The 12,371-nt window shown below is 41.6% G+C and overlaps 1 protein-coding gene across 5 annotated transcripts in view; it reads left to right on the top strand.

Moving 5' to 3' along the window:
* The first annotated feature begins 6 nt into the window (after positions 1-6).
* The window catches only part of RNF130 (ring finger protein 130), a 122,109-nt gene continuing 109,744 nt past the window's right edge, over positions 7-12,371 (top strand). For 3 of the 5 annotated variants that reach the window (XM_019661404.1, XM_019661401.1, XM_019661403.1), the window contains exon 1: positions 713-737. In XM_019661404.1, coding sequence (XP_019516949.1) covers positions 728-737 — 10 coding nt within the window. In that variant the 5' untranslated portion in view covers positions 713-727. Of the gene's footprint in view, positions 143-712; positions 738-5,685; positions 5,797-12,371 lie in introns of those variants that run through there. The other 2 variants (XM_019661407.1, XM_019661405.1) reach the window with 2 other exon arrangements.

The raw sequence follows: 12,371 nt of genomic DNA, 5'->3' as shown, positions 1-12,371 counted from the left end.
ACGGCGCTCATCAACGTGACGGTGCAGGAGCCCGGCCGCGGCGCCCCGCTCACGTTCCGCATCGACCGCGGGCGCTACGGGCTCGATTCGCCCAAGGCCGAGGTTCGCGGCCAGGTGCTGGCACCGCTGCCCATCCACGGAGGTGAGTGCTGGGCTGGAGCCGAAGCCGGGCGCACGGTGGGTGGGGGTCCCTATTCTCCCCCCGCCCCCCGGGCTCCCTGCTCCGCTCGGCCGACGACCCCAGAGCGAGGTCTCACTGGTGTGCAGCCCGGCCTGTTCGTGGCTGCGAAGGAGACTCCAGAGCGTGGCTGGGTTTTCCTCTCCTTAAGAAGACTTGGAGAACGCTCTGTGCGTGCAAGAGGCTTGTTTACGGGAGGGCACTGGACTGCGAGTTCGCAGGGACGGCTCAGACAAAGGAGGCGGTGGAGGAGCGCAAAATTCAGTCACGGGGGGAGGGGGAAGGTCTTAACCTACTGGAATCACGGGCTTAACGCTGCATTGCATCGCGAAGAATGAGGTCTTTTTCTCACGTAGAAACGTGCCCCTTTTTTAAGTGGCAAATAGGGGCGGGGGGGATAGAAGAGGAAAATGGGCCTCTTTCCTGTTGCTTTTGGCTCTTGTTTTGCCCCAGTAGTTTTACTTTAATTTGACGCCTGAAAAATCTCACATTATGGAGAATCAGATCAATTGGAACTAGAACCCAAGCCTTCAATCGGGTGTCGACCAAATGGAAATAGGTAAAATTTTCAAGAATTGTCTTTGAAGCCATTTGGCTTATCTTCTGTTAAGCATAAACATGGACTCGGTTTAGTTATTTAGTATAAAACATATATTTGTAGAAATTACTGGTCATGTTTTAAAAGAAACTTTTTCCACACTGTGGAGTATGATTTTTTTTGTTTGTTTTTTTAGCCCACGGAGAACTTTTTGGAAAATATCTGCTGTCTTCTCCACCCCCACTCTTACCCCAAGAATGCTGAGCCTGGGATTTTTTTAAGCCGCTCTTCCTGTCAAGATGACCTAAACTACTAGGCAACTTAAATAAGTTGTTTGTTTTTATACTCTTAACAAATTAAAGCATCATGCCCCTTCTGAGGTCTGTATTTGTATGTTAAAGTACGAAGCTGTTTTATTCTTTGAGGCAGTCTGGCGGAAGAAAAAGAATCACCTAAGGCTTTCACTGTAGCCTGTCCCCAATTTAGGCCAGCCTTTTAAAGCCCACTTCTACACCAATAATCAGGCGCTTAAAGGTGTATTTCTCATCTCCACTGTGTTAAAAACGACGGTTAAGGACCCAGCTTGCCCACGGAAATAACCTTGGTCTTTTGTTCATTCCGTAAATATTTGCGTGCCCAGTCTGTGCCAGTCACTGTGGTTGGGACACACAATGTTGCCACACTATGGCACTAACAATGGTTGCCTATTTTCGGGTGCTGGGGAGAACCCTGAGGGTCATGTGGAAGAGCAGGAAGAGGAAGAGAGGGGCAGGCTGCTCTGGAGCAAGAACTGGCCCTGTGCAGTGTTTTGAAATCTGTGGTTTGCCTTTGGGGCTTGGTTCCCCCAGGCACCCCAAGTCCATGACCGTCACCAGATGATTGCCTTCAAAGTGTTCCATATGTAAAACTACTTGTTGGTTGCCTGTCACAAACAAAAGCCCCATCTTTGAGAAAGCTTGGTTTCGGTATCTGGATGGAAGAGTTGTAGGAACTGTCGGGCACTGAAGTGTGGATGCAGGCTAGCCCTACTCCCCATCACAGGGGAGGTAGCGTCATAGGAGTAAATGTTCTGTGTCATGCTCTAGGTCAGCTATGTGACACTAGGGAAGTAACTCGGTCTCGCAGCCTCAGTTTCATCAGCAAAACAGAATGATGAAATATTTACCTCAGAAGGCTGTTGAGAGGCCTAAATGGTTCCTGTGTTCTTAAAAGAGGGGCCTTGCTAACCTTAAAGGGATGTCTAAATTAGTGGGGTTTTAGACACCACATTAGAGTGAACACGTCAGGGCAGTGTGTGAAGACTGAGTATGGGGTCAGTTCCCCTGAGTATCTGTCTGCTCTTTCTCTCCTCTCTTCGCTAAGGGCTCATTTTGTATTTGTACATGAGTTTGCTCCAGGTTTTCTTATGGTGGTGGTGGGATCCTACAAGTAGTTTGGGTCTGGCTTTGTTCTAAGGGGTCTGAACACATGGGTTCTCTCAGTCCAGCAACTACTATTATAATTGAAATCCCACCATGAGCCAAGAACTATTTAAGGCACTGGGGGGGAGGGGGGCGGGGCGCACGGGTGACAGCAGTGAACAAAACAGTTAAAAATCTCTCCCCTTCCTGATGCTGACATTCTAGTTGGGGGTCTTTATAAGTCAGTTTACCTGTAAATTGTTTTAAAATCTTACCGATTTAGTTTACATGAAATCCAAGACATTTTTCAGCTTTTGCTGCGGGAACTTAGGATTGTATTTTAAAAACAAGAATGCTGGTAGAAATCTGTTTCATTCATATTTAAGAAAATGACTTACGTCAATTATATCTCAAAAAGAAAGAAAAGGGCTTAAAATTGGAGTAATGTTTAAGTATTTCACATGATATTCTTTAGTGAGTTTCAGATTTTTATATTTTTAGAAAAAATATTGCATTCCTTTTATAATTTTTATTTTTATAGTTTTGAGTTGAAGAAAATTCTTAACATCTTTATTAAGGGCTTACTGTGTTGACCCTAAAAGTGATGTTTAAATTACAAAAACAAAAAGTTTCAAGATGAAGTTCCTGGCAAAAAAATAGCTGTGGTCAACAGATGTGAAATTAATGAAAATCATTTTGAGGATAAATGTTTGGTAGAAATGAACATAAAGACAAAATAACTAGTTTTCCTAGAGCTTAACGAAATTACTCTTTTAAAATCTATGACTTGGTTTGTGAAATTAGAAACGTTGTTATTTTGTGGTGCTACTGTCGATTATGCGTGTATGAATTACTGAGCAAGATTTACTTGTCCTATACCTTTAAAGGGCAAATTGGCAATTTTTTTTTAGATGCCATGATATTTGAAAAGTACATTTTGGAAAGTGTTAAACTTCATTAAATACTTCATAAACAAGTGTACTTTTAAATGCTCTTTGTCATTAAATAGGATGCATTTGCAAATTGAGATTGTTTGGTGCTAACAAATTTCGTATCTTAGCTAATAAAGAATTCATTTTTAGAAATGGACTTTTGAAGGAGCATGTCTTGTATTTATGTGCAGATCACAGTTGCTTTCTCAAAGGGTGAGCTTAGAGCTAGAAACAAAATGTAAACTAGCTAGGAGCTACTGTGGAGCAGACATTGTAAATGTGCTTTTTGTTTGAGCTAGAGTGGGGGTTGGGAGAGAAGGCCATGTATTGATGATGTCACTATGTATGCAGATGTGCTTGTGGGAAGAATTTGGTATCAGCCACTTTTTGCTTTGCATAGAAATTTTCAGGATTGGATCTTATAGCCTTAGAGAACGATTTTACCAAATGATAAACTTTTTTCTTTTTGCCATGTTGCTGACTGACTGTAGGGATGCAATAAAATTTTTAAAAATAATAATCTTAGGTTTTTATGTCTTAAATATTGTTAACTACTGGATGCATCAATTAAATCTGAGCTTGGTTTTTAAAATTCTCATAAAGAGTGAAGGAGGTTGATTTGGAAATAAGACCTTGGATGAAAGGGGTCATGTAATGTTAGAATGCATAATGGCAAATGCAGGGGCTACGAGATATAGTTAGAGATTTCAGAATATTTGTGAAAAAAGTAGGAATGATCCTAGGAGTAGAGACGCTGAAAGGAAGGAGAATTCAGAAGCAGCTGGAGGCTTTAAAAACCAAATTTTGACATAAACTGAATAACCAAGCAAGAACATAAAGGAGATCTATACAATAAATATTTTTACGATTTAGAAAATGTTTTTACATACTGTATTTTTCCCTTTGATTTTTGGAGACCATTAGCATATAAATATTTGAATCTTTTTTAAAAAATAGTTTACCTTCCCACCAAATGTCCATCCTGCTACTACTATCCAATTTCTCTGTTTCTCTTTATGGCAGAACTTCTCATAGTGTCTATACTTTTTACCGCCTTCCATTTCTCCCCCTGCCTGTGTTCTTCACATTGTGGAGGGCTCTGCTGTGCCATTGATCTTGGTAAAGACATGACATTTTGGACTACAGGATCCCTAGGATCTCAGTGTGTGAATGGTGGGCTGAGACTAAGAAAAAAGTTAATAGAAATGAATATATGGTCCTGAATTTGGGTTAAAAACGCACCTGCATTGAAGGGAGTTGAGGGGAGATAAGGCTTAGCTGCCTATCACAGGACAAAGCCTGTAAGTTCTCACGGAGAGGCCCAGTCTAATCTTACATGCATTTGGGCATCTCGATCCAGGGTAGCACTGGTCCCACTTCCTGTAGGCCAAGCACACCTGTAGTTTGTTTTGTTCCGAACAGCAGTTTTAAGAGATGAACAAACTACAGAGTATTAATTTGAGTACTATTATAAAAGGAAAATGCTTCGTTTGAAGGAAGGTTTTATTCCATGACTTCTCCACCATGAACAAGGTGTGACTGTAAAGTAGTAAGACAAATCTTCTTAAACAGACCTGCCAGAGTATACCCATTAAGGAGAGTGTTGTTCTTTACAAACCAATCACACCTGTACATACACATAAATGTAAACACTTCTAGAATTTATTTTCTGAAATTCTCTTTTTGATTGAACAATTTAAAAAATATGTACAGTGTATCAGATCTTTGTCTTTTTCTGGGTATATTTGAATTTTGACAATTGACAGTTATTTTGAGGCAGTGTGTTTTTTTTCTGTGCTTGTGAACTCTCTTTTTAAATAATGCTCAAAGAGGAGTCCAGTAGTGTTTGGGGCTATGTCTGCATGGGTAGAATGAATGCATAGTACCCTGGTTCTTTTAAGTATAGGAGTCTTGACTTATTTACAAAACGAAACTTAGTTTTTCAGGACCCTCAACATTTGTTTGTTTTATCATCGTTAGAGTATTTTACTTATTAGACACTCATTATTTTCCATAAATCATAGTAAGTATGGCTTTCTTTACTGTTGGGAGGCAATTTTGAATCACAGAGGGAACCCTTCAAATGTCAAAGGAAATAAATGCAAAAGTGCTTAATAAACACTTACTCTGTGCTCATGTTATATGAGTCCTGCAGTGTGTGCAAAAAACATGGTATGTAAGTCCTGCCTGGGAGAACTTGGTCTTTTGCTGAGATCAGTCTCATCTGGATGGCAAAACTGGGGTGTGCCATTGCAGAAAACTGCATGGCTGTCTTCAGCTGATGGGGGAATTTTGTCCTGAAGCAGGGTTGTGCAAACTACAGCCAGGGGGCCAGCCACCTGTTGTTTGAAACAGTCTATTGGAACACAGCCATGCCCATTTGTTCACATGTCTGGGCTGCTTTCAAGCTATAGAGTGAGTGCTTATAAGAGAATCCTATGTCGCTTGCAAGCCTAAAAACTATTTACTCTCTGGCCTTTTAAGAAAACGTTTGACAGTCCCTGTTCTAAAATTCATTTATACCTTAGTTTTTCCCATCAAAAACTATGCTATAGATTTATGGATGAGAATTTGATTCCTAAATTGTCCCAAATTATGGGCTCCTAGAAGTTAGGGACAGTGTTTTCTTTGTTTCAGCCAACCACCCGGAACTGTGCCTGGCACTAGCAAGCCACTGGAATATGTGATTGCATTTAACCCTGTGGAGCTTGGTCTGCTACTGAAACTGATGGCAGGCATGGTAGGAAGGTGAGTGTATGGGCTGGGGGTGGGAGAAAGGGGTGATGGACAGAGCACACTGTAGGGCCTTTGTTATTTTGCTAGATCATAAATGGCGTGGAGACCAGAGAAATAAAAATTGTTTGGACTTGTAGTCTAGAAAGGTTTCATTGAAAACGTGGAATTTGAAGTCAAACTTGATTAGTTCTGCTTCCAGCCATAATGGAGTAACACTACCAGGTTTACTTTAATAGGTCAACAAACAGCACAGGGCAGTGGTCTCTGAGAGAAAGGAAATAAACAACAGAGCCCTGTGACTGCCCCAGCCTACCGCGTGGAGCGTTTCCAAGCTGCAGTGCTGGGGATTCCCAAAGAATCCAGTGGTCTTTGTGAACTGATGAGACAGAGTTCAGAGCTCAAGAATGCAGAGGAGGCTTGAATGTGGTGGAAGTGAAGTGCCAGACAGGAGGGAGCTGCACAGACAGTGAGCTCTACAGACTGCAGCTCAAGCCTCTGGTTGAGAGCTGATCTGCACATTTGATGAATGGTCAGAAGTTAGCAAGTGGAATTCACACAAAGCTGGGAGTCATTCATAGTCTCGCTAGTCAAAGTAGAAAGACCTCCTAATGCACAGGGCAAGGAGTGAGGCCGGACTAGCCCCAGAGGAAAGCCTGTTCTGGACCCACCTGTCAAAGCTCAGACACAAACCTTAAAAGGATCAGACTAATTCCAAGTAACGGAACTGGTCCAGAACAAAGTCCAACAATATTTAAAGCAATACAGTGAAATCTACTCCCGAAAACATAAAATTCAAGACAGACATCCAATCAAAAATTACCAGGCATGCTAAGAAACAGGAAAGTATGTCCTATATAACCAGACAAAAACAAGCCTAGAAATGGAACAAATGATGGAATTGCAGATAGGGATGTTAAAACACCTATTATAAATATGCTCAGTTTACCCAAAGATGTTACAAAAAAACAAACCCATCAACATGATGAGGAAAGAAATGGATATAAAAAGACCCACATCAAACTTTGAGCAGTGAACTCAAACCTAAAAAAGTGTAGGATTTATATCGACAGAAAAGGAAAGGGTGTACCTGGAGGATGGTATTTCCTATTTGGTGCTCTCATCTTATCCTGGCAGTGATGTGGGTAACATGTATTGGGTACATACTGTGTACCAAGAGGGTGCCAAGTGTGATACATGGGTTATCAGTTCTCCCTAACAGCCATGGGTGGTACTAGGTCCTCGTTTTGTGGATGGAGTTCAAGGCGCTTCTGTCTCTCACTGCGTACCTTTTTTCTTTATAGCACTGAACATGATTGGAAATTATGTATCTATTTTGTTTGTTTCTGAGGGCAGGGTCTTATTTCTGTGTCCACTCTTATATGTGCACTGCTTAGCGTGGTACCTGGAACATAGCAGGTAGCACTGGGTGGCTAGTGTTGGACGAACTAAAGCAGGTGAGGTAACCCACCAGCTGCGTGGCCATGGGAGTTCACTGGAGCTGGGACTGGGTGTATGTGTGATCAAAATATATGGTGAATGTTTAAATTTAAAAATGTATTACAGTAAAAGGCACATTGCCATTAATCCTCCTCAAAATACTCCCCCTTGCTTTGAACACACTTATCCCATCATTCTTGCCACTTTCTGAAGCAGTTCTGGAAGTCCTCTTTCATGAGTGTCTTTAGTTGCATTGTTGTGGCAGTTTTGGTGTCCTGAGTTGATTCAAGATGTTTACCTTTCATGGTCATTTTGACTTTGGGGAAGAGCCAGAAGTCGCATGGTGCCAGATATGGTGAAGAAGGTGGATGAGGGCACATCGTAATGTTTTTATTTGACAGAAATTGCTGTATCAGAATCAGTATGTGACATGGAGCCTGTCCATTGTGATCACAAAATACGGTGACTGCTGCTGCCGTGTGCCATCTGACGGAAAGGCAGGGATCTTCAATATGGGAAGTGGCACGTTGAACCTTAGTAACAGAGGGTGACAAGTTTCAACTTGGTCGGTGCAGTCAGTCGGTTGTGAGCTATGGTTGAGAGAAAGTGTGTTTTAAAGTGTGCCATAAATCATTCTCCATCATGACAATGCTCCGTGTCACACATCGCTTCTGGTGTGGCAATTTCTGTCAAATAAAAATGTTACAGAGTATCCTCGTCCACCTTATTCACCAGCTCTGCCACCATGCAACTTCTGTCTCTTCCCCAAAGTCACAATGATCCAGGACATGGAGGCAGCCACAAGAGCGCAACTAAAGACATTCACAAAAGAGGACTTCCAGAACTGCTTCAGAAAGTGGCAAGAACGATGGGATAAGTGTGTTCAAAGCAAGGGGGAGTATTTTGAGGGGGATTAATGGCAATGTGTCTTTCACTGTAATACTTCTTTTTTAACTGAGTTGTATTGTTTGATCACACCTCGTAGGCCTGTCTGACTGCAGCACCCATACTTTAACCACTTCTTTGTACTGCTCCCTAAGTGGGTTTAATGAATTATATCCACTAAGTGGAATGTTACACAGCCATTCAAGGGAATTGTCATGAAAGTTGTGTATGTCCTACAAAAGTAAATATAAAGTGATTGAACTGTGCCTGTGTTAAATTTGTTTACAGTGGACAAGGATGCAAAATAATATACAAAAATAAAAATCATTGTGTTATACTGATCGAATTGTGGGTACTATTTTTCATTTTCTTTTCTCTATTTGGAAATTATAAGTTTCAATACAATTTATAGGGGAAAAGTCATACCCTCTGAATGGAACAAGTGTCTACAGGTGATTTTTTTTAAGTTTATTCCTAGCTTCAAGAAGAATGGAGTGAACTCCAAGCAGTGGTTAGAATGAGTAGGAAACTGGAAGATACTAAGAGTATGTTGAAAGGGGCATGTTTACCCTCATGAGAAAAGAAGAACTCCAAGACCAAGAATACTTGGTCCAAATGTGAAACAAGCTAAAATGTGGCGTGGTTTTGAGCTGTTAGTGGATCCTAGAGAGTGAAATGGAATCCTAGCTCAGGACTCGGCTTTTCTGTAATATATTTAAGATGCTGTTAATACTTTTACTGGTTTTGTTGGTTTTCACTGTTTAAAATTAATCTGTAGTTAAAGCATGGAAGATTTCATTATAGTTGCAGAACAGAATGTAAATGTTATCAACCTTGAGATTAAGAATATAGAACTATAAATAGATGACAACAGTGGAAAAATGGAAGAGAGAAAAGAGATGTTAGGGACTGGTGAGGGCCAGTATCTTCATCTCACAGGGTGAGGATTCGAGACATAGCCTGTAGTTGCAGAAACTAGAAAATTTTAACCACAGAGAAAAATAATGAAATAATAAAATCAGGAGGGAAGGAAGGTGGGGAAGTGTATGTGAGCAAAATCCTGATTTGTGACATCCTAAATCTGCAGATAATGTCTGAAGTTCAAACCAGGAAATAATGGCTGTAAGGCTTTTTAGAACAGGTGGAGGGTGTCCATCAGAAGAACTGAAAACAGGTAAAGTGGTTACCTCTGGTGCCTGGGACGATGGGGTGAATGGGGCAGGTATACTTCATTGCATGCCACTGGATGACTTTGTCTTTTTTATCTGTATGTGCAGAAGACCCCCACTCCTTCCCCTTTGTGCACTGCAAATAAATTCTGCTCTCTATTTTTTTTCCCTTTGAAGAAGCTCCCTGTTTTCCAACATCTGAGTTCTTCCCCAGCTCTAGTGACATGCTGTGGAATGTAGGATTCTGCAGAAACAACACTATCTCAGGAGATTTCCTGCTTAGTAAGCACTGCCATAGACTGCGTAACCATCGAATTGACTGGTTGTATTTTATGAACAAATCTTAAGTCCATGGACCCTAAAACAGTTTATTTTGGTAGCTGTTATGTTGCCTGGCCCATAGTGTTTCCCTTTCCTCTGGCCCCTTCCTCTCTCCCCATCCATGTGGGGAGCCCTCACTCCACATTAATTGAATCCAGCAGTTATCCGTCCCTTGACCCACATCAGGTTGAGTAAGCTCTTTCAGCCCCTCCTAGCTTTTCACTTCTTGTCTGATTCAGATTCCAAGATTCTTTGTGACAATCACCTTTTTTTCCCCGTTATCCTATGTCACACTTGTCAAAATCTCATTCCTGGATGAAGCATGTACCATTCTTTCTCCATCTTCCTATCTCCAAGCAGCTGAATGTTGTTGGAGGAAATCTTAGAACCCAGCTGATGGAGATTTGAGATCATAAAATTTAAGCAAACACAAGGGACACTTAACAGCGTGCAGTAATCCAATATTTTCTTGTAAAGAAGTAAGACAACTCTGAGACAGTATTTTCTGTCTTCACATGCCTCCTATTAATCTCTTCCCGTATCTTTACTTTTAGTCTAGTCCCCTCCTCTGAGCTCTAGATTCATACATTCAACTGCCTGCCTGGTCTCTTTAACTTAACTATCTCAAGGACATCTCCAAATTGGTACACCTCAAATGGAGGGGTTTTTTGCCTTCTAGTCTGCTACCACTGCTCCCCAATTTTCCCCATCTCAGTAAATAACGCTCTTGTTATTTAAATTCATGTAGGTGTCCTCCTTGCTGCTTTTCCTCACATTCCACATCTAATCTGGCCTCCACAATTTACCTTCAGATTGTATTCTGTCTCTTGCTTGCCATTTTCACTCCTACCATCTTAGTGCAGGCAACTTCATCTTTTACCCTTTCGTAGTCTTAGTTTCTCTTAACTTCTGTCAGTCTTTTATCCACAGTAGTCAGAATAATCTTGAAGCTTCACCCGGTCATGTTATTCCTTGCTTAAACCCGTTCAGTGGTGTCTCATCATCCTTTAATGGAAGTCTGAACTCCTTACTGTGGTATACAAGGCGCTCGCTGCTTGGTCCGGCTCCTGCCTCTCCCTCCCTCAGGCCGTTCATCTCACCCTGCTCACCATGCTGAAGCTATTCTGATTATATAGTTCCTAGAGCTTCCAAGATTTGTTTACAACCATGTACCTTCTGGCTGGCATCCCACCCAGCTCCACCCTCCTATTCCCCCACACAGTGTTTGCTATATTAATGCAGCTTTACGATTCTTTGGTTCTATATAATGGCCAGTTAAAGGGCAGAACGGATATGGGAGAGGAATTACAGAATTTCAGAACCTAGTGGATTATCAGTGATCATCAAGCCTAGCCCCACCCCACCCCCAGCTGAGGCCTTAGCATTCCTCTCCAATGACTGCACTGCTCAAGCTAGAACAAATGAGTGACAGGTCTACACATCCATCTCTGGAGAAAAGAGTGGTAGGAAGTCTTTTTTTTTTTCATCTGGAAAAAATTTGGTTCAAATATTTATAGACAGTAGTTATTTCCTTGTCTGACTCAAGTTCTCTAGCCCTTCAGCCTCATATCCCTATTTCTTTTGACCATTCTTAAGAATATGGTTTCGTAAATCTCAGAATGCATTTGTCTATCAATATTCTACTTTTAAGGATGCAATGAGTTGAATAATGTCACACAAAAATTCATGTCCACCTGGAACCTCAGAATGTGACCTTACTTGGAAATAGGCTCTTTGTATATCTAAGTAATTAAGGATCAAGATAAGATCATACTAGTTCAAGGTGGGCCCTAAATCCAGTGCCTGGTGTCCTTATAAGGAGATGAGGGGACACAGACACAGAGAGAAGGGCCATGGGAAGCCAGAGGGGCCCAGGTTGGAGTTGTGCTGCCATGGTCAGGGAGCTCCAGTTGCTGGCACCTACCAGAAGCTGGGAGAGAACATGGGACTGTTTCTCCCTTGCAGCCTCCAGGAGGAGCCAGCCCTGCTGTACCTTGATTTCCACTTCCGGCCTCCAGAACTATGAGACAATAAGTTTCCGTTGTTTTGGCCACCAGGTTTGTGGTCATTTGTTATGGCAGCCCTAGGAAACAAATACAAAGAGAAGCCCCAAATTGAACACAGTGTTGTAATTTGGTTTTATCAGTGTGGAAGAGAGTAGACTGCTTTTTCCTATCCTCTGGACACCTGCCTAGAGTCATAGAAGTTATTTTGGTAGCTCTAATCACTGACTCATACTGAGCTTACTGTTGATTAAACCTCCTTAGGTTTTGGCCGTGTGATTTTACTGGATTCAGCCTGTTCATTCAGCCTTTCAGGATATTTTCAAATGCTGATGTGTCATTCACAGTCCACACTCCCTCTAGCAGCTTTATGACAGCAGTGACTGTGATGACCATATGTTCTGTATCCATCTGAGTCCATCGTTCTTAATCTTCTGGGGTTATAGATCCCCTTTAAGACTTTAATGAAAGTTTATGGAACTTTCTGCAGAAAAATACATATTTATGTAGATACCTTTTCAATAAGGTTTGGGAGGTTCAGATACCTCTTGAAGCCCCAAGTAAGTGGTCCATGGCGTAAAGTTAAGAACCCCTGCTCTAAGTTACTGATAAAAGTGTAAATCAACAGACCCTTGTAGTGTGTTGCTAAAATCCTTAGATGGTTGACATTATTTCATTAATCAGCACTTTGGTGTGTGTGGGAGGGGATGAGGGGGTGCATTTCACAAAGCTTTCTAATTCACTTTATTTATTGACTTTGCATTTAGTGTAT

This window comes from Hipposideros armiger, unplaced genomic scaffold (assembly GCF_001890085.2).
Source record: "Hipposideros armiger isolate ML-2016 unplaced genomic scaffold, ASM189008v1 scaffold_347, whole genome shotgun sequence".
Lineage (NCBI taxonomy): Eukaryota > Metazoa > Chordata > Mammalia > Chiroptera > Hipposideridae > Hipposideros > Hipposideros armiger.
Note: the sequence above shows the minus strand (reverse complement) of the source record. Positions and strands in the feature narration are given on the sequence as shown.